General features: G+C 41.0%; 2 protein-coding genes across 11 annotated transcripts; one reads left to right on the forward strand and one right to left on the reverse strand.

Annotated features, from left to right (window-relative positions):
* The first annotated feature begins 1503 nt into the window (after positions 1–1503).
* lgsn (lengsin, lens protein with glutamine synthetase domain) lies at positions 1504–4328 on the forward strand. Of its 2 annotated transcripts, none has more exons than XM_083559701.1 (3): positions 1504–2124; positions 2217–2374; positions 2557–4328. In XM_083559701.1, the coding sequence occupies exons 1-3, from the start codon at positions 1611–1613 to the stop codon at positions 3739–3741; spliced, it is 1857 nt and encodes a 618-aa protein (XP_083415827.1). In that variant the 5' UTR covers positions 1504–1610; the 3' UTR covers positions 3742–4328. The 2 variants fall into 2 exon arrangements, with proteins under 2 accessions (XP_083415827.1, XP_083415828.1); XM_083559702.1 differs by having other exon boundaries at positions 1846–2124; positions 2198–2374; positions 2557–3879.
* A 160-nt stretch (positions 4329–4488) lies between these two features.
* On the reverse strand, positions 4489–26735 carry myom2a (myomesin 2a). Of its 9 annotated transcripts, none has more exons than XM_083559690.1 (38): positions 26550–26735; positions 24349–24456; positions 23364–23456; positions 22851–22986; positions 22562–22716; positions 21960–22052; positions 20509–20597; positions 20365–20406; positions 19864–20028; positions 19551–19712; positions 18671–18812; positions 18388–18581; positions 17776–17832; positions 16123–16250; positions 15642–15825; positions 13005–13179; positions 12804–12925; positions 12646–12663; positions 12186–12373; positions 11813–11939; positions 11536–11714; positions 10745–10859; positions 10474–10633; positions 10279–10385; positions 10146–10190; positions 9921–10057; positions 9665–9809; positions 9523–9582; positions 9365–9432; positions 8548–8661; positions 8075–8162; positions 7945–7983; positions 7746–7851; positions 7425–7588; positions 5866–5902; positions 5687–5709; positions 5500–5555; positions 4489–5416 (listed from the first exon to the last, which is right to left on the reverse strand). In XM_083559690.1, the coding sequence occupies exons 1-38, from the start codon at positions 26672–26674 to the stop codon at positions 4913–4915; spliced, it is 4650 nt and encodes a 1549-aa protein (XP_083415816.1). In that variant the 5' UTR covers positions 26675–26735; the 3' UTR covers positions 4489–4912. The 9 variants fall into 9 exon arrangements, with proteins under 9 accessions (XP_083415816.1, XP_083415819.1, XP_083415818.1 ...); XM_083559693.1 differs by having other exon boundaries at positions 24349–24480; positions 26550–26651; XM_083559692.1 differs by lacking the exon at positions 24349–24456.
* Between the last annotated feature and the right edge of the window lie 791 nt (positions 26736–27526).

Genomic DNA, 27526 nt, shown 5'->3' on the forward strand with positions numbered 1-27526 from the left:
CCTGGGAGTTATTTTAGACAGCAACTTATCTTTCAAAAATCACATCAATCAAGTTACAAAAACAGCCTTCTTTCACCTTAGAAATATTTCTAAGCTAAGAAATATGTTATCTATATCTGATGCAGAGAAGCTCGTCCATGCTTTATGACCTCTAGAATAGACTACTGTAATGCATTACTAGGTGGATGTCCTGCATCATTAATAAACAAGCTTCAGTTAGTTCAGAATGCCGCAGCAAGAGTTCTTACTAGGTCAAGAAAATACGATCATATAACCCCAATCTTATCGTCCCTGCATTGGCTTCCTGTTAAGTTTCGAATAGACTACAAACTACTGCTACTCACTTATAAAGCACTAAATGGTTTGGCTCCCATGTATCTCTCCAGTCTTTTAACACGCTACAATCCGTCACGCTCCCTGAGATCTCAAAACTCTGGGCTTCTAGTAGTTCCTAGAATAGCAAAGTCCACTAAAGGCGGTAGAGCATTTTCACATTTAGCTCCTAAACTCTGAAATAGTCTTCCTGACAGTGTTCGGGGTTCAGATACACTCTCCCAGTTTAAGTGTAGATTAAAAACATATCTTTTTAGCAAAGCCTACACATAACACACATCACACACATCACATCACAACCTTGTGCTCCAGAATATATGATTACATGCACATTATCAACTTGTGCTGTTAATATCATGAACAGCAGCTACGCTAATTCCTCTCCACTGCTTCTCTTTCTCTCCCCATCCCGAGGCATCCTGAGGTTTGGCCAGCTCCAGTCACGTCCCACCTCGTGAAGATTATGGACCTATGGATGATCATGGAGAAGTAGATGCCGAGTGTTTAAAGGCCCTGGCATGGAGAAGCTGATGCTGGATCTATGATGATCACAAATTGTTCTGTATTGTTGAAAGATTTATGACCAAACTCTTGATGTCACCCATATGAGGATGGGTTCCCCTTTGAGTCTGGTTCCTCTCAAGGTTTCTTTGCCACTGTCGCCACGGCTTGCTCATCAGGGACAAACGCACACCATTCACCTTCACTGTTGTTTTCTGTAAAGCTGCTTTGAGACAATGTCTGTTGTGAAAAGCGCTATACAAATAAACTTGACTTGACTTGACTTGACTTTTAATAGAAGCGTGAACATGCTGTGAAACTGGCCAGGAAATCTCAAACACTGAGGGTGAACAAAGACAATGGCTAAGCATTATGCAGCCTACATCATGGAGCATGCAAAGTTTCTACATCTGTTCTCTCTTATGTAATGTTTCCAGAAATTTGATAAAGCGTGTATTGTAGCCTTCAGAATAGCTGACGCACAGCTTTTTTTGCGTGGCAGGTTGCTATAGAATAGCCCAGTGAACCGCCTGGATTTGTCTTTGTTTGGCCGAGCGTACAGGAAAGTTCAGTCAGAGGATATGAGTTATGTAAACCATTTGGCTCTGAGCGCATGGTGAGCGCAAAGGGATTTTTCCAAATCAGTCAGCATTGTATCTGGGGGATATATAAGACGTGCTCGGACACAGCTCTTTTTTCATCTTGGAGCTCACGAATTTGAAAGGACACATAATGCATCATAAGGATCTCCAAAGAAATTGAGGGAAACAGCCATAATGGATTCAGACGAAATAGATGGAGGCAGTCTGAGTCATGGCAAAAAGAAGGAGGGAAGTGGAAAACGTGTAGAGTCTTCAGAACGGGAAAGAAGATTGCCCATAATCCAGACTAATTGGCCTGCTCCAAGCCCCACTGACAATTCTACTATACTTTCGATAGGCCCACACCGCTGGCCTACGGTTTCCATTCAGGACAACAGCTATTCGGATGAATGGAGTAATGAAGGCCAACCGGATTTGCTACCAGAAGCAGGATTTCCTAAAGAGACAATAGAAGAACTGAAACACCTATTGAGTAAACGCTTCAAACTAAATACAAGAGAAAGTCATCATTGCCACGTGCCTGGACAAAGAATTGACTGTAAACCAGATGACGTACCATCTAGGTCCTTCACAACCTTCAAGCCCACTCAAGGTAGTGATAGAAGAACAAGAGATAGCGCTTCATCTTGTGGTGGGCATACAAACAGGCCCAGCAGTGAAAGAACAAACACTGGGATATCACACACAGGTTAGTTCTTCTTTACTTAGTCCCCAGGCTTATGTTCTGTTCCTCAAACAATTTCAAATTGAAAAATTTCAAGATTTTTCTATGCTCCATAGACCCACACACAGAATTCCATGGATCTCAGAACTTCATTTCAGAGGTTGAAGACATAAAGCAGCAGATCAACTGTGAGAATATAGGCTTTGTTCGCTTTGAAGCCACTGATCTCCACGGTGTCTCTAGATCCAAGACAGTCCCTGCTTCCTTATTTCATGTAACTACTCACACACACTGTCTTTTAAATTTTCTTGATTGATTTCTCAGTCCAGTTATTGATTTAATAAGCACTAATATGATTAACTATGCCATTGTAATATTATATTATAATTCATATAATTCATATATATTATATATAATATTATAATTTATAATTATTATGTTTCATTGGCATTGCAGGAAAAAGCACTGTATGGTGTCCCCATGCCTAGAAGCTACCTGGAGCTGACTCTGAGCCCCAAAGAAAATGAGGTCGACCATCCGATTTCTGCTGGTTTCAACGCTGATATTCTTCTGATCCCTGATCTCTCCACCTTCCGGGTCCTTCCTTGGGCTGAGCAGACCGCCCGTATCATTTGCGATCCTTGTACCATCACGGGGATCCCTCTGCGCACATCTCCTCGCCTTATCGCCAAGACGATGCTCGGTCAACTTCAAGCCGCGGGAATCGCCATTCTTTCTTCTTTCACATATGAATGCTGCATCTTCGGAGTGTCGGAGCAAATGGGCCCCAGCGTCATACTTTTCCCCGCCACTACTTTGCTGAGTAATAATGACATGCCCTTCTTACAGCAACTGGTCAGAGGGATGTACCAAATGGGCATCAGGGTGGATAGTTTTGCGTCCGCTAGCGGTCCAGGACAAATGGAGATCTGCTTCAAGCCTAAATTTGGAATCGAAGCTGCCGACAGTGCCTTCACCTTTCGTACTGGTGTCAAAGAAATGGCCAGGAAGTATAACTACATTGCCACCTTCCTGACCGATAATACCATGTATAATTCTGGCTCCCTGTCCCACAGCCTATGGGATGCCAGTGGCAGGAGAAATCTTTTTCATTCGAGCACTGGTGAGATGTCTGAAATTGGCAAGAAATGGCTTGGAGGGCTTCTCCACCACTCACCAGCTCTTAGCTGCCTAATTGTACCAGGGCTAGTCTGCCGCACTCAGCTTTCCAAAGGCAGTGTTTCGAAGAGCACAGTCCACGCCACTTGTGGCTGCAATGACAACAGTTGCACTTTCAACGTAAAGGTTCACGGTGGCCGTGAGACCCACATTGAGAACAAGCTTGGCTCAGCAATGGCGAACCCATACATCGTCCTGGCAGCTACCATTGCAGCGGGATTGGATGGGATCAAGCGTAACCTCTGTGCAGAAGAGGCTCTTACCAAAGCTCCAGTGCAGCAGAAACAGTTTGCCATACCTGTTAAACTGGAGGATGCCTTAGTGGCCTTGGAAGAAGACAGTGTGATTCGTGGGGCGCTGGGTGAAGCTTTTGTGCGTTATTTTATTGCCATGAAACACCTAGAGATCGAGACACAGGATACTAATACAGACAGGAACAAAAACCTGGAATACTTCATTTGAACTGATGGAACAGTTTCTTCATGATGGACTCGTATTAACTCCTACAGTAAATGGTTCTTGCTCTGACTACCAAGATACTGGAAATAAACATGTTTCATTTGAACTCCTCTCCCTCCCATTACGAGAAGGCAAATACGAGGTGGTTTTAAAAAGTTTCGAGAATATTTGTGTTTGTAACACACCAACAGATGGCAGCACAAGCCTGCATGCATAGTCACAGGAAGCACCAACTTTCATATGTCAGTGAGCCAAAAGATATCATCCTGTGTAACAGGTGCTAATCTGACCACGTGCATTACCACGTCTGTTATTTTGACCATGGCACTGAGCTCCTCCTCACATGTGAATTTTTTACCGGAAATGATATGACCTCACTTCCACACCCACCCTGCCCATTTGGCTGTTGTGGACTTTGCCATCTTCCCGAAGATGAAGTTGCCATTTTGACACCATTGCAGAGATACAGCAGGAATTGCAATTGTTTGACACACTTCGAAAAGACTTGTAGGACACATTTCAGCATGAGAGCACTGTATTGCCGTGCAAAGGAACCGAGATAGTGTGTAAACGTAGATTAATAAAATACTCAATAAAATGAGTTTTTTTTTGCACGACTTTTTACCAGAGGACCATTTTTCCAAAGACACTGAAATCGTAAGCTATAAAACACAGCCATGACGGATTCTTATTTATTGATCCAAAATAGTAAAACTCCTCAAAGCAAAATAACTGGAAATCCAACAAATGTTAGTTAATCACTGTTTTTATTGCCAAAATAAAGCATTAGAAAGCTACAGAATAAGCGTTATATATGAAGATGCCATTCAAAATCATGGTGGCTGCTTTCATAATCCTTATAATCGTAATCTTTTTGAATTAGAGGCAACGTAATTCAGCAGTTCCTTGACTTTTCTTTACGATCTAGAGTGAGCTAATTAAATCTACCTAAAGCCATTATTGAAAGATCTCATGCACATAGAACAAAGACTATACTAATTTGTAAAAGCCACTTTGATGGAAATGGCAACCTAACAGGGTTTGTGAATATTCTTCATTTTGGCCAATAATTTAGTGATTCATAAACCACTTAGGTGGTCAAACTTTTTATCTAGCACTATTCGCTTTGCAAAACCAACATCTAAATCATCCACTGATAGGAACCACCCTGTGTTTACTTCTTTGTGGGTGTTGGGGACCTCATGAATCTGGGTGGAGTGGGGGATTTGGCACTCCTTGGTGGGGTGGGGGATTTGGGAGTTGGGACAGGGGACTTTGCAGACTGAGGTGGAGTTGGGGATTTACCAAATGGGGATGGGGTAGAAGTGGGGGTCTTCACGGATGGTGCAGGAGTCTGGGGCTTTGAAGAGGGTGGTGCAGTTGGCTTCGGTGTTGTGGTAGGTTTGCTCATCTGTCCCAACTTGGGTTCAGGGATGTTCTCACCCAGCTTGTACACACTGACGGTGATCTCCACAAACTCACCGCCATATTTATTCCGCACGTTGATGCTGTACTTGCCCGAGTCGTCCACTGTGACAGAGTTAATGGTGAGGCTGGCGAACTTGCCACTCTCAAACGAGATCTGGTTGTGGTCATCAGACATGACTTCCTGTTCGTTCTTGAACCAGGTGACCTCAGGTTTGGGGTCACCCCACACTGTGCAGGTCAAATTTAGGGTCTGGAAAGTTGAGAGGCCACAAAGATATAAGGTGAGGAAAATCTTTATGCAGTTTGTAATAAAAGTACAGGACAGAATAATACCTTATACTCCATAATGGTGACAACATCTGGCAGTCCACCCACTACTCTGCCGCGGTCTATAAAGGATAAGACGAGGCAATTGGTCACGTGCGATCAGCAATATTTATTACTGTATTCAATGAGAGAAAGATTGCAGAGCTGTGCAACTAGTACATCATTTTAGATTTGTCACATTTAGCGTGCTTACTTTTCTCTGCAAAAGCTGCAGCCCTGTAAATAGAAATGCAAGTTATTAGCAAAAACAGGTGGGGAATATATACTGTACATATACTGTACACACACACATATATAGAGATATATTTATATATATATATGACAAACATCACTATGAATGTGTGAAATGTGTGTTAATGCCGTATTACTTACTTGAGTCTTTGGAATTCAGCATAGGCATCATTGTATGCTGTTTTAATAAGGAAAAAGGAAAAGACATTGATAAATATCATTTCTGCAATATTCAATAATGACGTGAATAAACAAATGAAGAGATACCCAATTAGTTTAACAACACACTATATAGACAAATGTTTTGGGGGCACCTGACCTTTCCTGGCATGTGTGGTTCAAATCCAAACGATGTTACGACAAAGCAGGAGGCACACAATTGTATAAGACATTTTTGGATGCAATATAATAACATTTTAGGTTCACTGGTCATTGGAAACACAAACTTGTTCCAGCAGGGTAATGCCCCCGTGCAAAAAGCGAGCTCCATGAAAATTTGGTTTACATGGGTTACAGATTAAGATCTTGAGTAGCCTGCTATAATTTATATATAAACCCTGATGAACACCTTTGGAATGAATTGGAATGCTGACTGCACCCCTGGTCTTCTCACCCTACCTACATCAGTAGCTGACTTTAATAACACTCTTGTGGCTGATGAACACAAATGTCCTCAAGCACACTCCAAAAATCTAGTGAAACATCTTCCCAGAAGAGTGGAGGGAACTATAAGAGCAAATTAGGACTAAATGTGGAATGCAATGCTCAAAAAGTACATACTATACTTTTGACCAGGTGTCCACAAAGTTTTGGAAAGATAGTGTACAACCCCAATTCCAAAACAGAGAAAATCCAGAAAAACTGCCATCCTCTCTGGGCCAAAGCTGATTTAAAATGTACTGAGGCAAAGTGGAAAATGTGAAAAAGTGGATGGCGGCATTTCTGGATCATGTTCACGCATGACTTCTTCTCTGCATGATAGAGATTAAACCTGCATTTGTGGATGACATGACAAACTGTGTTCACAGACAGTAATTTCTGGAGGTGTTCATGAGCCCATGCAATGGTTTCCATTAAAGAATAATCACTGTTTTAAATGCAATGAGGCGAAGATCCAATAGTGATTTTTGCCCTTGTCTCTTGTGCAATTTCTTCTTTAGAGATTTCTTTGACACGTTCGATTTAATTATGTGCTGTAAACGATGAGATATTCAACCATTTTGCAATTTTATGTTGAGAAACATTGAGAATTTGTAGACAGTCTTTTACAGCTTGGCAAAGCTCTGCCCATCTTTACTTCTGAGAGACTCCGACTTTCTAAGATACACTGTTTAAACCCAATCATCTTATTGACCTGTTGTCAATTAACCTAATTAGTTAGCAAAAGGTTTCAACTGTTTAATTTGATGAACACTTAGTTTTATTGCCCGATCCCAAATTATTTCAGATGTGTTTCAGGAAATCAACTCCTTAGTTTCATGTGATATGAATCTATGTGTGTTTTGTTGTGAACAAAACACGGGTTTATGAGATTTGCAACCTTGGTTTTATTTATATTTTACACAGTGTCCCATTTTTTTCTTTTTAGAATTGAACTTATATAAACTGAGAAAATTCTGAGAGGAAAAACAAGCCAATAGAAGCCTTTAAATAGGCATGAACAGTCTTTCGAAATGATTAAATAACAATGCATGACTTGCCTTGTCCTGAGAGGTCGAAGGAACGGGTGTGGGCGGTTTTGCCGTCATGAATCTCGATAATGTAATGGCCCTTTTCTCTATCAGCAGGCTCACAGATCTGCATCCAAGCCATTTCAGACGTGCCTCCGATTCTCATCCTCTCTGAGGAGGCGATTTTACTTTCCCTATAATCCCAAACAAGAATCAATGCAACAATTTTTAAAAATTCAGACATTCATCAGTTGCACAATGTCCTTTTACTTGGCCATTAAATCCATTCAAACTTGACTTCAGTGCAGGTATGATCATGTACTGACAATCCTAAAGAAATGACAGATTTACTTGTGGAACCAGCTGGTCTTCATTTCCTCTGTGTAATATTTCATGTAGCACTGCAGTCTAATGCCTTCTGGTGTGCACTGCAACATCAACTCTGAGGCAGAAGAACCTGCAGCAAGAATTAGACTTTGAGTTCACTCTGATTCTGCATACTCATGCTCATTCAGTGAGAAAATTGTGCGCTGGAAAAATGCGTACGTACCAGCAATGTGGGCAATGGCGTTGATGATATCCTCAAATACTACATGGAATAAAATCAGAAAACAATCTCCATTAAATACTGCAATATCACAAGAAATGGAAAACAACTGAGGTATATGAAAAAACATTACCTTGGCCGGAAATCTCGTAGACTGAAGTGTCCTTTCCACGATCATCACTTAGCACAGCTTTGTAAATGCCCTGGTCCTTTCTGGAAAACTGTCAAATGGATTAAAGCTATTTTCAGGACAAAGCATTAAAAATAATATGCATATATTTATGATTGTCAGTCTGGATACTTGAATCTGATTGGCTGGAATGAGCCATTATAGACACAAGAAGTTCGATTGAATCACTGTTTTACGGAGTCACCACACGAACGTAGATTTCCAGTTCCATACAGAATGACCTTAATGAGCTTGGATTTAATGAACTGGAAGAGTAAATGTTCAAAAAAGGGAAATATATAATAAAAAATGGCTTTTAAATGCTCTTGAAGGAGACAAGCAACATCTGCATTATTCAGCCTCCACGATATGCATTGAAATCATACCCGTGGATTATCACTTATATATTACACGTAGGAAAACTTTGAATCAGTTACCAGGGGGATAGGAAGAGCACAGGATCCAGACATTGGGTTGGGTGCGACATCGAGAGTGATTTCTTCATCTTCTTTAAACCAAGTGAACTTTGTGTCTTTCCTGACATTGGCCAACTGTAACACAATCGCATAAACATCTGGTCAAGTGACGGTGATGAGCAATGCGTAATGAGTGCAGAATATGCATAATATGAATGCAATACACTTTTTTATTATATCGATTAAATTGAGTCTATAATCCGTATCGCTTGACTGTCATTAAAAAAAAAAAAAAGAAAAAAATGGGCAATGACAGGAAGACATCGATTTAGCACAGAACACAGAAAATCTGAGTTTTCTCACATGCACGGTACAAATAATGTCTCGCGATATGAATATTTACTCAATTTAATCAACATAATAAAAAAGTGCATTGTATTAATTAGATTTATTATACCTCAGTTTTATATATTACATTTTTTCTACTAAACCAATCAGGTATTTTATTTAAAATAAAAAAAAATAAAAAATTTTAACTGTTGATGTTCACAGATGTTAATTATAATAAACATTGGAAACAAAAACGACAAGCAATTTCATGTTTTGCATTTCTTCCCCCCAACTGTACCAAAATTAAACAGAACAGAGGTACAAACCATGAACCACGAATTTTGTTTATATATGTAGGTGTATATGTATATATATATATATATATATATATATATATATATATATATATATATATATATATATATATATATATGTGTGTGTGTATATATATTTTGTATGCTATGCAGGTAGCATATGTCCTGTGTTGAAAGTCAGAGGCTGTATTTACCTTGCATACAAGCATAACGGTGCAGTTGTCATCCACATAGAAAGACAGGTACTCTGAGAAATGAGGACCTGAAGACGAGAAACAAAAACGAGATTGGAGTTATACTCAATAGAAAGGTCACATGAGTATTTCTTTTGCTACTCGGCATCATTTATAACCTTGTTTCCTGAGGTGTTCTTTTCTCTGAAATTCAGCCTCCTTCAGTGCAGCCTTGAAGACTGAAACCAAACAAACCAAGTGACAGTCACGTACACTGACCAGGCCGAGAAGAATTCAAGCATAGATATTGTGATGTCTCACCGTCTCCAACAAGCACCAGGGAGCTTTGATTTTTAGCTTTTCCGTCAGTGATCTGGAGGGTATACGTGCCCTCATTGGCCCTGGTGAAGTGTTCGATTACCATCTGAATAACTCCAGTGGAGGCGTTGTGGCTAATCTTGTGATCCTATTCACACACATACATGATACATTTACATTTATAAAGGACTTCTGGAGCATCCTTGAACATTGACCAGACCTGGTTCGACACACAGGATGCACAGGAAATGCTCCATACCTCAGCACTAGTGATGTGCTTGTCATTAACGATGAACCTGTAGGTCGCAGCAGAGGAGAGTTTCTTGGCCTGCAGCCAGAAGCGCACATGACCCTTCTCAAGAACTTCGTAGTTCAGCTCTGTCTTCAGGGGAACGACTACAATCCAAAAGAAAGCGTTAAACACATTTTTGTGTGTGCAAACTCTGTGATATATGTGAAACATAACACAGAGATCTAGACTAACTTGGATGTCTGATGTTGTAGCTGAGATCAAGCATCTTTTTCAATTCTAAAAAAGAAAAGAATAAATCAGTTAATCCGAAGTTAAAACCAAAGCAAGTGTATTAAACCGGACTGCTGTGTGTATTAAAACATACCCTCCTCTTTGAGGGTGTAACTGGAGGACACTCCATCTGTCTCAGTCACCGCCACAGAATACAGACCCAGATCTTCCTTTTCAGGGTTTCCAAACGTCAGCTTGGAGCTGCAGGCAGCACATTTACACAAATTAATTCCAGTATTCGCTGTACTTTATTACATTTATGACGTATCCTCAGTGTAGAGCAACACACGTTCTTCCGGCGACCGAAGCAGTGACTCTCTTGGATTCGCTGATTACTTTGTAGGACTTCGACCAAACAAACTTGGAGAGCTCGGATACGTCGCAAGCCTCGAACGACAAGAAAACATCTCCGGTCTCCTCGTCCACACCACACACAATCTCCTTCGTACCTTGTAGAAGACAAAGGAAGAAATATATTTATTTTACCAGCACAAATTATTTCACAGATAATTCGAATATCTAAAAATATGACCTTTTACATTATACAGAGGTAAAGTTACCTGGCAGAGCTTTCACACACACAGCCTCTGATACATCCGAAGCCTTTCCTTTACCTGAGGCATTCACCGCACATACTTTAAACACATACGAAGCTCCCGTTTCCAAACCGGTCACCTACATGACAACATGAGGTCACATACATCAATAAAGGAAATACCCAAAGCAATTTATTCTCAATTTCCACTAAAATATGGTTCAAACCTGGTGAAGACCTGAGTTTCTTTAAATGACCTGTGTGAAGTCCATCATCTGAGGTTGCCAGGTTTTTTTTTTCTTTTTAGATTTAGTGCTTTTGTGCATAAAACATGACCTCAAAACCATGCGCTTAAACTACTTACGAATAAAGCAACATACATTAAATACAAATATAAATAGCCTACAAACGTAGATTGGCACTTTATTGAGGTTGAACAGTCTATAAATCAGGCTCATGTGTCATCATTGTAAGTTCGTCTCGATTTAGCAAGCTGGAATCAACCATTTACTGGCTGCCAGGTCAAAAAATAACCCTCAATACCACACTAGCAGGTTGACTAAAGGAAAAAATATACAGCAGCAGAATTTTAAAAATCGCAGGTTCGTACATTTGTACATAAGGTCACTTGTATTCAAATCAGGTATATCTAAAATATATAATTCTGCAAGCTTTGTAATCTACAGTATGTAGGACCGAAGTTTGTCAACACCTGACTATAAGATATGTGATCTTTAAACATCCCATTCCACATTTAGTCCTCATTAGCTGTTATAAAAACCTCCACTCTTCTAGGAAGATGTATGTTTCCATTACCCTTGAATAACAATGCTTCAAAGCCTCAGCATTCACTGTAGCAAAATCAGAAGATCCTTTCTTGGCCATTTCCAAAAAGTATCCTGTAATAGGACTGGCACCGGTGTAGACCGGAGCCTTCCACTGCACCAGGAGGGAATCATCTCGCACCTCCCAAAAACTGATGTCATATGCAGGACCTGATGGTGTAAAACAGTGTGAGGAATCATCTAAAGAGGGAACCAACCTGTTAGAACAGGAACAAAAAAGCAAAAACTTTTAGACCTGAGATACTCACCAGGCTCAGGCATGGTCCAGGCCTCGCAGGCGAAAGGAACGCTGGGCTCAGACGGCAGACCGACGCCAGCCATATTGCAGGCTTGAACCTTAAACTCATAGAATTGTCCAGCGGTCAGATTCTCCACCTGTGTTTAGATTAGGAGAGTCCTTACAGAAATGCACTCACAATGTACAGGTTAATGAGGTCAATACAATTTCCCTACACTTTATTTGCGAGTCAATGGGCAAGTCATCAACTCATTTTTAATGTCCATGCCTCCTGATTCTGCTCTTAACAATGAGGTCAGCCATCAGTTCTTGCATTCACTCAACTGATTTTACTTGTTTTACTCTCCAAACCAGATCAGGAAGTGTAAATACAGTGGACTTACCTTATAAACTCTGCTAGTGGCAGGCCTTGAGCTGACCTCCTTCCATAACACAGAGTCTGCTTCACGTTTGTCCAGGTAGTAGGACGTGATCTTGCTTCCTCCTGTGTGTTTAGGGCGTTTCCAGGTCAGGGTCATGGAGGCTCCATCACAGCTGAGTAGAGTGATGGCGTACGGGGCAGAGGGAACAGCTGAAAAGCAACCAAACCAAGTTATGGGACCAGAACCTGAAGTGCGTAATTATCATCACATTAATTCAATTCGTATTTTTGTACACATTGAATTCGAGGTACAGGTTGATATGTGATTCCACACCTTAGGTGCACTGTGGGCGGAGAGGCTGTAGGTACGAATAAAACGTATTAATGTGGGGTTATTAGGAGGGGAAAAAAATAGGGGGAAAATATTTAAGGAAACTCCAGAGAGTGAGTTTAGTGGAGAAAATCGTATGAATCTGACATACCATAATCCACTCCTCGCTCTGTGTGAGAAAACAGGGGAATCTATCTCTAATTCACAGCTTATTCCCATTGATTACAAACCAAAACACAGGTTGTCTTGAGAGTAATGCTTTTCTAAATACTGAAGAACAACTTTAGAGAAGAAAATCTACTTGCGTACCCAAAGCAGCATCAATGAAGAGTGGAGCAGATTCCTGAGACTCCTCGCTCAGACCATAGGCATTCACCGCCTGGACACGGAAGATATACGTGTCACCAGGAGTCAGGCCATGGACCACAAACCTGTCAAAAAATCTATATCTTAGTTTTCTTTTTATCTATTTAAAAAAGCAGGTCAGAGAAAACCTAGATAAGATATTACCTGGTGTGCTTGTAAGGCCTGTGATTGCAGGGGGTCCAGACCTTGGTGCCAACCTTGCAGCAGTCCACATAATAGCCCACAAGGTTTTTGCCCTGTTTGGGGGGATCCCACTGCACAAAGGCAGACGTTTTGGTGTTTCTAGAAGCACTGACCTGACCTGGAGCTGAGGGAACTCCTGCAGGAAACCCAAACAATTGCAAAAAAATTAGAAAAGCACACACTTGACTTTTCATCTTTAAAGAAGAACAGTGATGTTAGACGTATTGAAACACAAATATTATAAAGCAAACTGCTCTTTAGAGGTGGCTGTGCCATTGTGACACATATTTTTATGATGCTTGAGTGTGTTGTGTGATGCACACAATCACCAAGAGGACAATTTATGCCAGTTTTAGACCTCAGGGGTCTTTTTAGGTCACATGTTACACTACAATCACAATGAAATCAATAAATAGTCATAAAATGACTGCAATCTGCCTTCATCCTCTACCACTGCACCCCTGATCCCTCCATCCTCTACCACTGCACCACTGATCCCTCCATCCTCTACCACTGCACCACTGATCCCTCCATCCTCTACCACTGCACCAAGCGCTTTCTATCCTCGACAACTGTACCACTGATCCCTCCATTCTCTACCACTGTACCACTGATCTCTCCATCCTCTACCACTGCATCAAGCGCTTTCCATCCTCGACCACTGTACCACTGATCACTCCATCCTCTACCACTGGACCACTGATCTCTCCATCCTCTACGACTGCACCAAGCGCTTTCCATCCTCTACCACTGCACCACTGATCCCTCCATCCTCTGCCACTGCACCAATGATCCCTCCATCCTCTACCACTGCACCACTGATCCCTCAATCCTCTACCACTGCACCATGCGTTTTCCATCCTCGACCCCTGTACCACTGATCCCTCCATCCTTTACCACTGTACCACTGATCTCTCCATCCTCTACCACTGCAAAAAGCGCTTTTCATCCTTGAACACTGCACCACTGATCTCTCCTTCCTCTACCACTGCACCACTGATGCCTCCATCCTATACCACTGCACCACTGATCCCTTCATCCTCTACCACTGCATCACTGAGCCTTCCATCCTCTACCACTGCACCACTGATCCGTCCATCCTATACCACTGCACCACTTATCTCTCCATGCTCTACCACTGCACCACTGATCCCTCCATCCTCTACCACTGCACCACATATCTCTCCATCCTATACCACTGCATCACTGATCCCTCAATCCTCTACCACTGCACCACTTATCTCTCCATCCTCTACCACTGCACCACTTATCTCTCCATCCTATACCACTGCATCACTGATCCCTCAATCCTCTACCACTGCACCACTTATTTCTCCATCCTATACCACTGCATCACTGATCCCTCCATCCTCCACCACTGCACCACTGATCCCTCCATCCTCTACCACTTCACCAAGCGCTTTCCATCCTTGACCACTGCACTACTGATCTCTCCATCCTCTACCACTGCACCACTGATCCCTCCATCCTCTACCACTGCACCAAGCGCTTTCCATCCTTGACCACTGCACTACTGATCTCTCCATCCTCTACCACTGCACCAAGCACTTTCCATCCTTGACCACTGCACTACTGATCTCTCCATCCTCTACCACTGCACCAAGCGCTTTCCATCCTTGACCACTGCACTACTGATCTCTCCATCCTCTACCACTGCCCCACTGATCCCTCCATCCTCTACCACTGCACCAAGCGCTTTCCATCCTTGACCACTGTACCACTTATCTCTCCATCCTCTACCACTGCACCACTGATCCCTCCATTCTCCACCACTGCACCAAGCGCTTTCCATTCTTGACCACTGCACTACTGATCTCTCCATCCTCTACCACTGCACCAAGCGCTTTCCATCCTTGACCACTGCACTACTGATCTCTCCATCCTCTACCACTGCCCCACTGATCCCTCCATCCTCTACCACTGCACCAAGCGCTTTTCATCCTTGACCACTGCACCACTTATCTCTCCATCCTCTACCACTGGACCACTGATCTCTCCATGCTCTACCACTGCACCACTCATCTCTTTATCCTTTACCTTTTCCACTGCATCATGCTTACTTCATCCTCTACCACTGAATTATGCTCCCTTCATCCTCTACCATTGCATTTCTCATTTTAAGTATTTGGTTTTGTCTTTTTACATTTCTGAACATCTGGCAGTGTAAAACTGGTTTTAGTTATGGGAGTGTGTGTGTTTGTTTGTGGGGGTTGGTTGGGGGGGATGTGTGTGACATGGTTACATGCAACTACAGTGAAAATCTGTCCTCTTCACAACAACAACAAAAAAGTGGCGATGCTTGCATCTTAAAACCTTGTGATTTGTACGTACCAATGTTTGAAACGATGCCTGAAAAATACGTCACATGAGACAAAATGATCAAAGAAGCGTTTGAAGTTTAATACAAGTGTTTTTTCAGACTTGCAAAATAGATGGGTTTTATTTGGGAATCACAATCATGTTGCAAGATTATAATATAAAACTGATTGAATGCTTTCTCTATTATTTAGATTTCAAAAGTTAACGACAACGTCTAGCCAGGATTTTTTTTTTTTTTATGAAGGAAAAGCAGCTTACCATAAGGGTCTGCCTTCTGGATGAGAGCAGAGGGTTCTGATGGCTCGCTTGGGCCGTACTTGTTGACCGTGATAACGCGGAAACGGTACGCTTTCTTGTCCTCCAGTTCGTAAAGAGGGCAACGTGGTGAGCGTATTTGTACACCCGTGTCGACTCTCTGCCACAAGTTACTCTCACCCACTGACTAAAGGACAAGTACAAAGTCAACCAAGGCAAAGAGCAGGTCAGGGAAGTAAACAATTCCTGCATTTTCGGTGGTTTGTAAAGATAAACGAGTATGTTATTCGTTTCTAATAACAGCAAAAACAAAAAAGGAATAAACATACAACAGATATACGCTCCTTTTCTAGTTAAATGTGTATTAAACGGATTATAGAGGAAGCCTTCTGATGCTCTTTGTGTTAAAAAAACGTCTTCACATCTGATTAATGCTTTATGGGAATAAAGACAAATCTAAATAGCTACACACACACTCACACACCTTCTCAATTAGGTACCACACAGTTGCCCGTCCTCGAGGAATAGGTGGTTTCCAGCTCAGAACAATATACGTTTGATTTATTTCAGTAGCATGCACGTCGGTCGGGGGTCCCGTCGTTGTGATATACACTGAATAAGAACAGATCAGGGATTGATTTGGAAATACAACATCGTACATTTTACTACATTTAGTTTGCATGGGTTTTTATTGGACATTTGGTTTAGAATACGACTTAGTTGTATCAGGGGGGGAAAAAAAAACAAATCACCTAATAAACTATATGGGGTGCAAAAGTATCGGGACACCTGACTTTTCCAGCCATATGTGGAAATTTTGACGCTCAAAATGATATATAATAACTGCGGATGCAACGTGTCATTTTTTTCCTTCACTTGAAATAGGAGACCCAAATCTGTTTCAGCATGACAATGCACAAATCCTGTGCACAAAGCCAGCTCTATGAAGATTTGGGTTGACATGAAAGATCTTCTGCTGTAGAGCTCTAAACCCTATTAAACGCCATTGGGATGAATCGGAACGCTGACTGCACCCCAAGCATTTAACATTTATGGCATTTGGCAGACACCCTTATCCAGAGCGACAGCAATTGAGGGTTAAGGACCTTGCTCAAGGGCCCAGCAGTGGCAGCTTGGTGGTGGTGGGATTTGATCCCCCCTTCCAATTAGATGTCCAACATCCACTGTGCTACCACTTCCCAGAAATAAAAGGTGCATTATTCTTGTCACAGTGAAATTCTTTCTTCATGTTTCCCAGCAATGTTGGAGCACAGAGGGTTAAGGGCCTTGCTCAAGGGCCCAAAAGAGGCAGCTTGGCAATACTGGGGGTTTAAACCACCACTTTCACACAGCCTCCTCATCTCACCGCAAATCTCCACATGCACACTTCACACACTTCCAGGAACAATGGCGGCTCCCAGAAATGTGGAATGGGATCTTCAAAAACCCAATACCAATCTTAAGGCCAGGTGTCCACTAACTTTTGTCCATTTAGTGTAGATAATTTAAGCAAAAGATTGCAAGCATTTATTTTTGTCATAAAGAATTTTAGAAAAGAACACGTGTGGGGAATGTTAATGACGGTTAAATCGGAGGTTTAGTTTGTTTAATTCGGTAAATAATTGTGAAGCAACGGAATCATTGAAGTTGCTAATTGCTAAACCACCAGACCAGCCAAAACCTACTCCCATCAACTCAATACTGCAGTAGACTTATTTACCAAGTTGATATACTGTACGTATATATCTATGGTTAGGGTTGAGTTTTCTTTCTTCAAATGCTTCTTTGATAATCAGGAGTGTATTATATATAAATAGCCGTCTCTCTAATGGCTCATGTAGCAGTTACAGTTTCATTGAAATAACTTTTATTTTAGCATCATGGTGTAATGTAGGATTTAATAAACAGATATAGAATTTTTACGATAGGTCCTGACTGTTCCTTCTGCTTTAGTCGACTGGTAATATCATGGTGTCACTACAGATGGATGGATGGATGGATGGATGGATAAATGTGCATGCAGTTCATGTGATAAAAAACACAATGTTAAATATTAGTGCTTTTTATTTGTACTGCAAATTCTTGAAGAAAAGAAGAGTTAGTTCATAGAACCAGTGGCATATCGTGAAAAAAGTACCTTCTTGCAGTTCCTCCTGACGAATTGCAATATCATACTTCCCCTCGATTTTAATCACTGTTGTGGCAGTAAAGATAATATTTCCGTAGTCATGTATATGGATCATCTTACAACCTGAATCACATTACTAAGAGATAATCCAGGGTTAGGTGTGAGGTGCTTGTTAGGATGTTGGTGCAGAACGACCCGAGGTGAAGCGACCTCACACCTAGCTGTGGATTATCACCTTATACCATAGTCACTTTTAAACATTTCCTTCCCCAGTTCATTAAAGTCATCTTGTGCCTCAAAACGTTTCTCAAAAATCACTTTTATACGTTCCACCACATGCAAAACTCCTCCATGGAGCTCAGAAATGTCATTAGGAAATGTCTACTATAAGTCTCTTACCTTGTATGGAACCAGAACTGGATGGTCTTTTATAAGGTAATGCTTTGATTGATTCAGACTGACTATGGTATAAACTAAAATAAAATATGGTTTAGTATATAATAAAGTAATATGCACAATATCACTGTGCAGCAGGTTAATCTTAAATAGTATTTTACTCCTTGAACGCCCCGAACACACGTAAGAGCATCAAATCCCTGCTGGATCGTCGCACAAGCCTACCTTCCACGTCGCTTTCCACATCAGCAGCAGTCACTCCACTGGACATCCTGGACGGCAGGCTGATGCCCGCGCTGTTCACCGCCCGGACTCGGAAATGATAGGAATCCCCCTCAGTGAGTCCATGCACTGGAAACTTACACACTTTAACTGGGGTGCTGTTGCACTGGACCCAGGTTGCAGTTCCAGATTTGCGACTATTAAAAAATATTAATAAAATAAACCAATAAATATATTTGAAGTTTGTTATATGAACTTGCCACCAATGGGAATGTGATGTGCTAACCTGTCCACAAAGTAACCAGTGATTTGTGGCTCGCAGGTGGTGTTGGGAGGCTTCCAGGAAACGAGGACATAATCCTTATTGGCATCGGAGGCTACGACATCCATAGGAGCTCCTGGGGCTCCGACTACAGAGGGTGCAGCATCTGTATATACATGTATAGAGAAAATATCTCTCAAATGCTTCCAGTCCTTGTTTGATGATATTATGTGTGGATTTAATAATGCAAGAACATCATTTTATGGCAACCGATCAGGCATAACATTAAGACCACCTTCCTATCATTAAGATATACCTTTATTCGTCAGACTCATCTGTTGGATCGGTCCACATGGGCCAGCATTCGCTCTACATGCATCAATGAGCTTTGGCTGCCCATGACCCTGTCGCTGGTTCACCACTGTTCCTTCCTTGGGGAACCTTTGTTAGAGATGCTGTTTTGGAGACGCTCAGTCTTCTAGCCAACACAATTTCGCCCTTCTCAGATTCCCTCAATATCCTTACGCTTGCCCATTTTTCCTGCTTCTAACACAATTTTAAGGACAAAATTTTCCGCCTAAAAAATTCCACCCACTAGCAGGTGCCATGATGAAGAGATAATCAGTGTTACTCGCTTTACCGCTCATAATGTGATAATGTCATAATGTTATGCCTGATATTAGTATCAGTATGTATATTAGTATATAGTTTGGACAACTGAAAATACTAGATATTAGCTACGATGATGATCATATATTATACTAAATAAATGTGACTTTCATGCTACAGCATCCAAACACTTCCTGTAGAATTGTGTGTGGTTTTCCACATATGGGTGGAAAAGTCAGGTGTCCCAATATTTTTATCCGTTTAAAAAAAAAAAAACACACAAAGTGTAACGGACCCTTGACAAACAGGTAGGCGCTGTGCTCAGTCGTTCCTTCCTTGGTCCAGATGCGCAGGGTGTACAGACCCTCGTCATCCTTGTTCAGGTGGGGTAAATTCAGCTTGGCAGAACCACCACCGACATACATCTCAGCCCATCTAGATGGTGTCAGTAAAGTTTCTAGAAGTGCATACACACAGAGACACACACACACACACACACACACACACACACACACACACACACACACACACACACACACACACACACACACATGGGTATACAAGGCAGCTATTTTTACAAATTTGTGATGTATTTAAAACACACTTACCATCTCTATACCACATAACCTCTGGTGGCAGGTTAGGAAGGTCAGGCACCACCACCATGTTCGCCACCAGAGTCAAAGACTCGCCCTCCGTGCCAAATGTCACTCCAAACCTATCGAGCAGGGTCACTTCTAGCTTGCTACGACGGATATCAGAAGGCAAAGGTGCTACAGGGAAGTGGAAACACAAACACGGTTCGATTTTCCATGGGCAGTGATGAGGAAATGACTGAAGGCACCACAGATGTCACCTAAACATCGCAGTCTTTTTTTTTTTTCCGGCATACTACAGAAACAATGTTAATGTTAATCTCACGCTGGATCACATGGTATCATGTGTTAAAATTGTGGTGTACGTCTAACCTAGCATCAGTTGTAAACAAACCATATTTTCCAAGTCTTATCTAGACCTAATGATGGCACACAGCATGACAAAGGATGTTATTTCTAGCTAATGATCTCAAGAAGGCTCTTCAGATCTGGGTGTTTGCCCGAACGTCTCACCATGGCCTGGGAGATAAGAGCTCTCTGCAGCCCCCGATGGTCCTGCGTGAAATGACAGAGCAGTTGGTGAAAGTATTGCAGATACACAGAAAGGTGACAAATGGACAAGAGGTTAAAGGGGGTGTGAAAAGGAGAAAATCGTACTTCTCACACACACTGTGGCCTTCGAGGTGACCTTTCCCTGGGAGCTGGTAGCCACAGCGCTGTAGACTGCGGAATCGGCTACTGTGCATCTAAAGGGGAAAAAATGCAATGGCTATTAAATAAAGCAACACTTCGCCAAACAAAATGTACAGAAGTATTTCAATTTGGGGAGATTTTTACTTTAACTTCACTACATTTCAAGCTAAAGTCAAATATCTTATCAGTCGCAATTTTTTTTTTATTTATGAGCGGATAAAAATGTAACTGGTCAAACACGCAGCAAACCACCAATCAGGTTCGAGCGCACACTCTGTTTTGAACCTGTTTTGATTGGTGCTTGGTGGCGCCAATTTATCGACTTTATCGAGTGGATCGCTACTTTAAACTCAAGTGCATTGTTTGTGTACTTCGGCCACCACTGGTTAAAGTACGTCCTCTCAATCATCTCCTGTAGTGTTCCTAGTGTTGCCTAGGTGCAGGCCTACAACATGGTAAGGAACACGATCCGAGCACAGCGAGAGTACACTGAACTGGCAGAGAGATCTGAAAAATGCAGTGCTGGTCTTGAAGGAGAGGCCAGGGTGTGAGAATAGAAAGAAGAAATGTGACCTTCTGCCAGCTGCCTATTTTAAAGCCTCTCGACTGGCAAAAAAAAAATCGGCAAGAACAAATTGAGCAGTTTTCAAGTGTGTGTTGAATTTTTTTTTTAAACTAAACGAAAAATCTGTTAAGATTTATAACTTGAAAAAAAATAATTTGAAAGGGCATTGGCTTGATTGGTTACGAGGGCAGAGAGAGGCAGAGTGTCACTACTGTAACTCTTGAGTGGATGGGACTCGGATGTCAGACATTCCCGGCATTAAATGACACCAAGCTCAGCAGTAAGGAACGAACAGCTGAGGTGTCTTGTACACGAGGGAAGGTCCGATCTCAGACCAAATAGGAAACTTTTACTGTCACAGCGAAGCCTTACAGTCTCGAGTTTGAGCTCGAATCCATGCACTTTTATAGCTTTCAGGATGTTCCTGAGGTCAATTCTGTGACCTCTGTATTTTATTCAATAGTTTTTGTTGTGTATATGTTTGTATTAGCAAAGCTTTTGGAGTTTGTAAGTCTCATTTGAATGATTTTGACATTTATATTTATTGGTGATTCGTTTGAATCAGATTTATTAGATCACATGTCTTATCCAAGCATTTCTTATTCAGTTCGGTAAGCTTAAAATGTATATATATATATATATATATATATATATATATATATATATATATAGAGAGAGAGAGAGAGAGAGAGAGAGAGAGAGAGAGAGAGAGAGAGAGAGAGATTTCACACATTAAGAATTCCAGTGTAACTGATTGTTCTCCTGTGCATGATGAACTCTAACTCTATCGTTCAGTTGTAGATATTTTATACATTTTATATCCGATAAAATAATCGTCAAGTGTTTCTACCTGCTAATAATCAGACTGTGGACTCCGTATTTGTTTTCGATTTTGTATTTTCCGGGTGCGCTCAGGGGGTCGACAGGAACTCCGTTCTTATACCTGCGAATGTACATGGCAAGTATGAGATATCATGAGGACCACGTGGATGGTTCATCCTAATCAGTGTTGTTAATTAAAAGAGCTTATTAGAATTGTGTGCAATTAAAATATAAGTGCAGTGTATTCATGCACTATTTGTTCCTTGACGGTTAGGAGTTGGAATAGGAACATTTTCCCAAAGTCAGTAGTAAACTAAATTCCTTTAAAAACAATGAGAAATACACTACAAGTCCAAAGGTTTGTGGACACCTGATCTTCCCGTTCTATATTTAGTTCCTGTTTGCTCTTATATTAGTCTCCGGTCTTCTGGAAAGATGTTCCACTAAATTTTTAGGAGATTCATTCAGCCATAAAAATGTTAGTAAAGTCTGGTGCTAATGTAGGTGAGGTGAGAAGCCCTGGGATGCAGGAGACCTACAAAATTGTGTGCCTCCAACAAAAACGGGGTGTCCCAATACTTTTTAATTACTAATAATTTAAAAACTGTACTTATTAATTAAAGTACGAACCATTGGACGATAGGGGTGGGGGTCCCGGAGACGGTGCAGAAAAGCTTGACAGGAGTCTTCTCCCACACAGTATGAGATCTCAGACCCAGCAGGAAGTCTGGGGCTTTGGGAATCTCGATAGGAAGCTCTTTTCGGATGTACTTCATTGCTCTCACCTGTGATAGAAGGATGAACATCCTGGATAGAACTGCAGCTCAGGTAGACTCTTAATTCGATGGGAAGAACATTTTGAAAAATGTCCTTGTGCATTTAAAAAAAATATAACAATATAATCTTAAAAGATCTTTACCTCATTTGTAATCTCAATATTCACCACTTGCTCATGAGTGGCCACTCTCATACTGTGCAGCTCTTCCTGCAGGGTTGTGAGATTCCTCCCGAGATGAGAGGAAACACGCTGATATTCCTCCATACCTTCAGGTTCCCTGTAACACACACACACACACACACACACACACACACACACACACACACACACAGAATATTTACATACTGTATATAGCAGATAAACTGAACTCAAGTACATTTTACTGTCATTCTATCCATGGAAACAAATGTAGAGGAACAAGTGATGGTGCATGTACATTGAGCAATGTTCTGCACAATGCAATAAATCCAGAGGAATGAACTCAATTGAAATCAAACATACACACGCATTTCAAGAAAAATTTCTTCATATCCAGATGTTGTTACAGCGATGATGTCATTTATACTTGCAGTTAATGTGTTTCGGCTTCAGGTGCTTTCTGACACTCTTAAAATAGCCTCCTGAATGGGAATGGTGGCATGTGCCAAGTCTTACCTCTTTCTGAAGGCTGGCACCGTATAGGCTGGTTCTGCCATAACCTCAGTGGCCTCAACCTGCCTCTTCTTTGTTGACTGGGTGCTTGATTTCCTGTCCGAATCCAGACAAACAGTCAGTGTAAAAATCCGACACGTTACAGAGCACAGTGTAATTCCAGCTCGAAGCGGCTCTTTAAAGCAGCTTTGTGTTACGATTGTGCCATAGCGAGCTTACGAAGCCGGGTTTGTTTTGTATGTATTGCTGAACGTATGCTAGGAGCAAGAAGAGTTTTGAATGGAAAATATAGCCGATAATATCACTCGATTGAAAAAAAACAACGCAATTCAAAAATATTCTTCAAAAATTAACCAGATTTCCAAAAATGTTATAGCTCTGAATACTTTCTGGAACACTGAGTGAACCCGAGACCTTCTCAAACCACATCACATCACTACCTGGTCCTTCTAGAGAATTAGAAGGACCAGGTAGTGATGTGATGTGGTTTGAGAAGGTTTTGCGTTCAGTCAGTGTTCCAGTTCATCCAAAAGGAGCTCAGGGGTTATGCAGGACACTTGAGATCTTTCACTCCAACATTGACACACCTTATGGAGCTCGCTTTGTGCATGGGAGCTTCGTAAAGAGACAGATTTGTGTTTTATTGTTCTAGCAAAATAATTATGCGCTTTCAATTAAGAACCAAATATGAGCAAGATGGTCGGGTGTCCACATACTTTTGGCAATTTTTCTTTCAAAGCCACCCACTAAAGTTCACATAAGTGAAACACCATAAGCACAGCGGGAGCTGGAATCCCTGATTATTATTATAATTTTTACTGATTTTCAGGTTTTATCCATATCAGCTTTCCTCCAGCAGCTCAAGGATCATGTGGATCCAAGGATCCAAGAGCGTGTTAGTTAAAGCCGCTGCCGTAAGCCTATCAAGCAAAGTGCCAGTGTGCACAACTCAACAGCGTTCAGTCCGACCCATGATGATGCCCCGTACCTCGATGAGGTCTGCTGAACAACATGCTTTGAGCTGGTATACTGATGTCCAACTTGTGTCTGTGTTTTCTCATAAAGCGGCATGACCCTCGTTGGCATGTCAGGAGAACTTCAAACACAGACCCACAGGCTACTGATCATTTAGGTCAAAAACAAGAAGATAACATGTACACAAGCTCCTACAAACTGGTCACACTGGTTATATGGTCCTCAAAAGACCAGGTTCCTGGGTTGACTTCTTAAACAAAAATCGTGCATTTAATACTAATTATTCTGCTACTATATTAAGCATGAAATAGATATTATATTTACATTACAGAATTTACAGTAGTGCTGGGATTTGAACTCACAACCTACTGGTCCACAGCTACCACCTCCCAGAACATTCTCCTGTACATGATGTTTGTTCTTCGATTGGCGCATTAATCAGAGATGTTTTAATGAAGAAGTCATGTGTAGCTTCATTAATTATAAGAGACCAATCGAAAAATGTTCACCACAAAACTGTGGTTTGAGGCTTATGATTGGTTTAGAAGGGTTTTATATTTAGTAAAAAAAAACACCTGAAATTGTTTGTGAAGCATTTCGGAGGTTTGTGCCAGTTTGTGGGAAATCTGTCCAATTCCAGGTATATATATTTTTTTACAGCTGCTGTAACGCAAGTGCTAATAAGAACGAACTTGCGTCATGGATGTTGCACAGCATTAAATGTAACTATAACCAGATAAAAAGTATGACGTGTCGTAATTTGGTACGAGGACTGGGATGTTCCACTGTGTGAATCACTCGGCTTGTGTGTTCTCATTACACCACATTCCATAGATCAAATCCATTACTAAAGTCGACTTAATAATAAAACTCGTCAGCGAGACGTCGAAATTTCATCCAAAGTACTTTTAACAAGGAAGTTCAGAGCTTCCAAAGTTCTTCAGTTCATGCTTCATAGCCGTTTATTCCTTATTTGAGCTTATCGGTTACAGCTCTGATCCACACACCAGAGAAAGAGAAGAAACTGAGCATTCTGTGCATTCATTTTGAACACACACTGATCTCACACACACACACACACACACACATCAGTCTCAGCAGGATGAAAACTAGGGTCCGGATTCCATTTCTTTTCTTTTCCATTTAATACCAAGTAATTCCAAGACCAGTAATGATTCCAGAACAGTATTTTCCCAATCCATTATTATCATTATTATTATTATTATTATTATTATTATTATTATTATTATGATTATTATTAAATACAGTTATAACAATGGACTGGATTTGTCTTCTGTTACATTCCCAATTCTACATTCCTCCGCCTTTAGAGATTTTTTCTTGGATCCTGTTGTTTTCTCTGAATGATCAACTTTCCTCCATGTGCAAAAAATTCTCCCAGAAGGTCCCAAATGATGCAGCGATCTCAAGATGCCGAGACGACGGACACATTTGTTTGTACGATGCAGGAAGAAGAAATCGTTCCTTGAAGTAAATATGAATCTTGCATATGAATCGATATCATAATATGAAATTCGATTCTTCTCAATTCAGCTCCAGTATCGTACGATACAACGGAATCTATTCGTTTGAACAGGTCAAACTTTTACATGAAATCGGACCAAAAGAATAAATCGAATAAAAAGTATTTAAAAAGTACCAATTTCACACGAAGGGTATTTGGTTGTGAGTCGATTCTGTTTCCTGTTACAGTCACATCATGCTGAATTGATTTCGAGGTTATACTTGTCTACAAATGTTTTAGTGTGTGTGTGTGTGTGTGTGTGTGTGTGTGTGTGTGTGTGTGTGTGTGTGATACAGCTAAATTAGTGCACTGTACACTTTCCAATAATAGTGTAAAGACAAAAGCTCATGTTCGAGGTTGTTTGTTTGTTTGTTTGTTTGTTTGTTTGTTTGTTTCATGCTCGAAATGTTCCATTAATTAAAACATGAATGAACATAAACAAAAACTAAATAGCATTAAAACATTTTAAAAAGTCAACTTTGCAACTACGTGACACAGAAACCAGATTCTTTCCTTCATGATCATAAACAGTCTGATCGTCATTTTATTGTGAATTAATTATATTAATCATTATATCATTATGATGATGATTATGAATAGGGAACAGGTTTGAAAGCTGTGTCTTGTGTGTCTGATGATGGAATAAATCTGATTATTTGTGAGAAATGGAGGAATAAATGTGGACTCACCCCCTGGAGAAGTGAACGGCGCTGAGCTTCAGGTCGGCCTGAGAGCACTTGGAAGCGTCTTGCTGAGCGAAACAAAAATACTGCCTCTGTCTCAGACCGAGCCTCGCTTCTCTCTTCCACCCCATGTATGGTGACACTTCAGACTATATATAGCGTTTACCTCCATTTTCAAAACTCATTTCAGTCTCCGAGTGAGCGTTAGGAGGAAAAGGATGTGGGAGCAGCTTCACGCTGCGGTGATGTTCTGATGTTCTGATGCTCACTCAGGTGATTACAGGTTCACATTTGCCTACAGGTCGACTGGATGGAAGGAAATGAGCAAACATACATTTAATGCTCTTACTCTCAATTTATTCAAATACAAATTCAAAAATTGTTGTTTCATAAAATTATTCATCATTTTTTTTTTTTACATTTGTTTGTTTGTTTGTTTGCCTTTGATCCTGAGCATCACCCCGCCAACACTGAGGTCTACAGCCTTCAAACTCATATTTGCACATGATGAAAACGTCATTTGTTTGCTTGTTTGTTTGTTTATTTATTTATTTATTGCGTCCTGCCATGGAGTCCTTTCTAGGCTCCTCTTCAGGCTCCTTTCCTCCTGCTCCGGTTGCCAAGTACTATTTTTAACAAGAGGCTGAAGTTTCAAAGCTGAATCATTTCATCAGGAATCGACTCTTTGAGTCATATTCGAGAGACTCATATTTAAGAGTCGACTCATATAAAGATTATACCCCATTTTTTTCTGATTCTTTTGCAGTGCAAATCATTATTCCCAAACGCTCCTCTAAACCGGAGTCGAATGATTGGGCAGAGGATTAGTTGTGGGAATTGAAATAAATATTTTTCATGACTGAAGTTTTTTCTTGCCACAGTAAAATGAAATTACGTTTAGTTCTCACGTGTACATTACAGCACAGTCAAATTCCCAGTGATGTGAGGAAGCTGGAGTCAGACATCCTACAGCATCCCTGGAG

The sequence above is a fragment of the Silurus aristotelis genome, assembly GCF_946808225.1.
Source record: "Silurus aristotelis genome assembly, chromosome: 13".
Taxonomy (NCBI): domain Eukaryota; kingdom Metazoa; phylum Chordata; class Actinopteri; order Siluriformes; family Siluridae; genus Silurus; species Silurus aristotelis.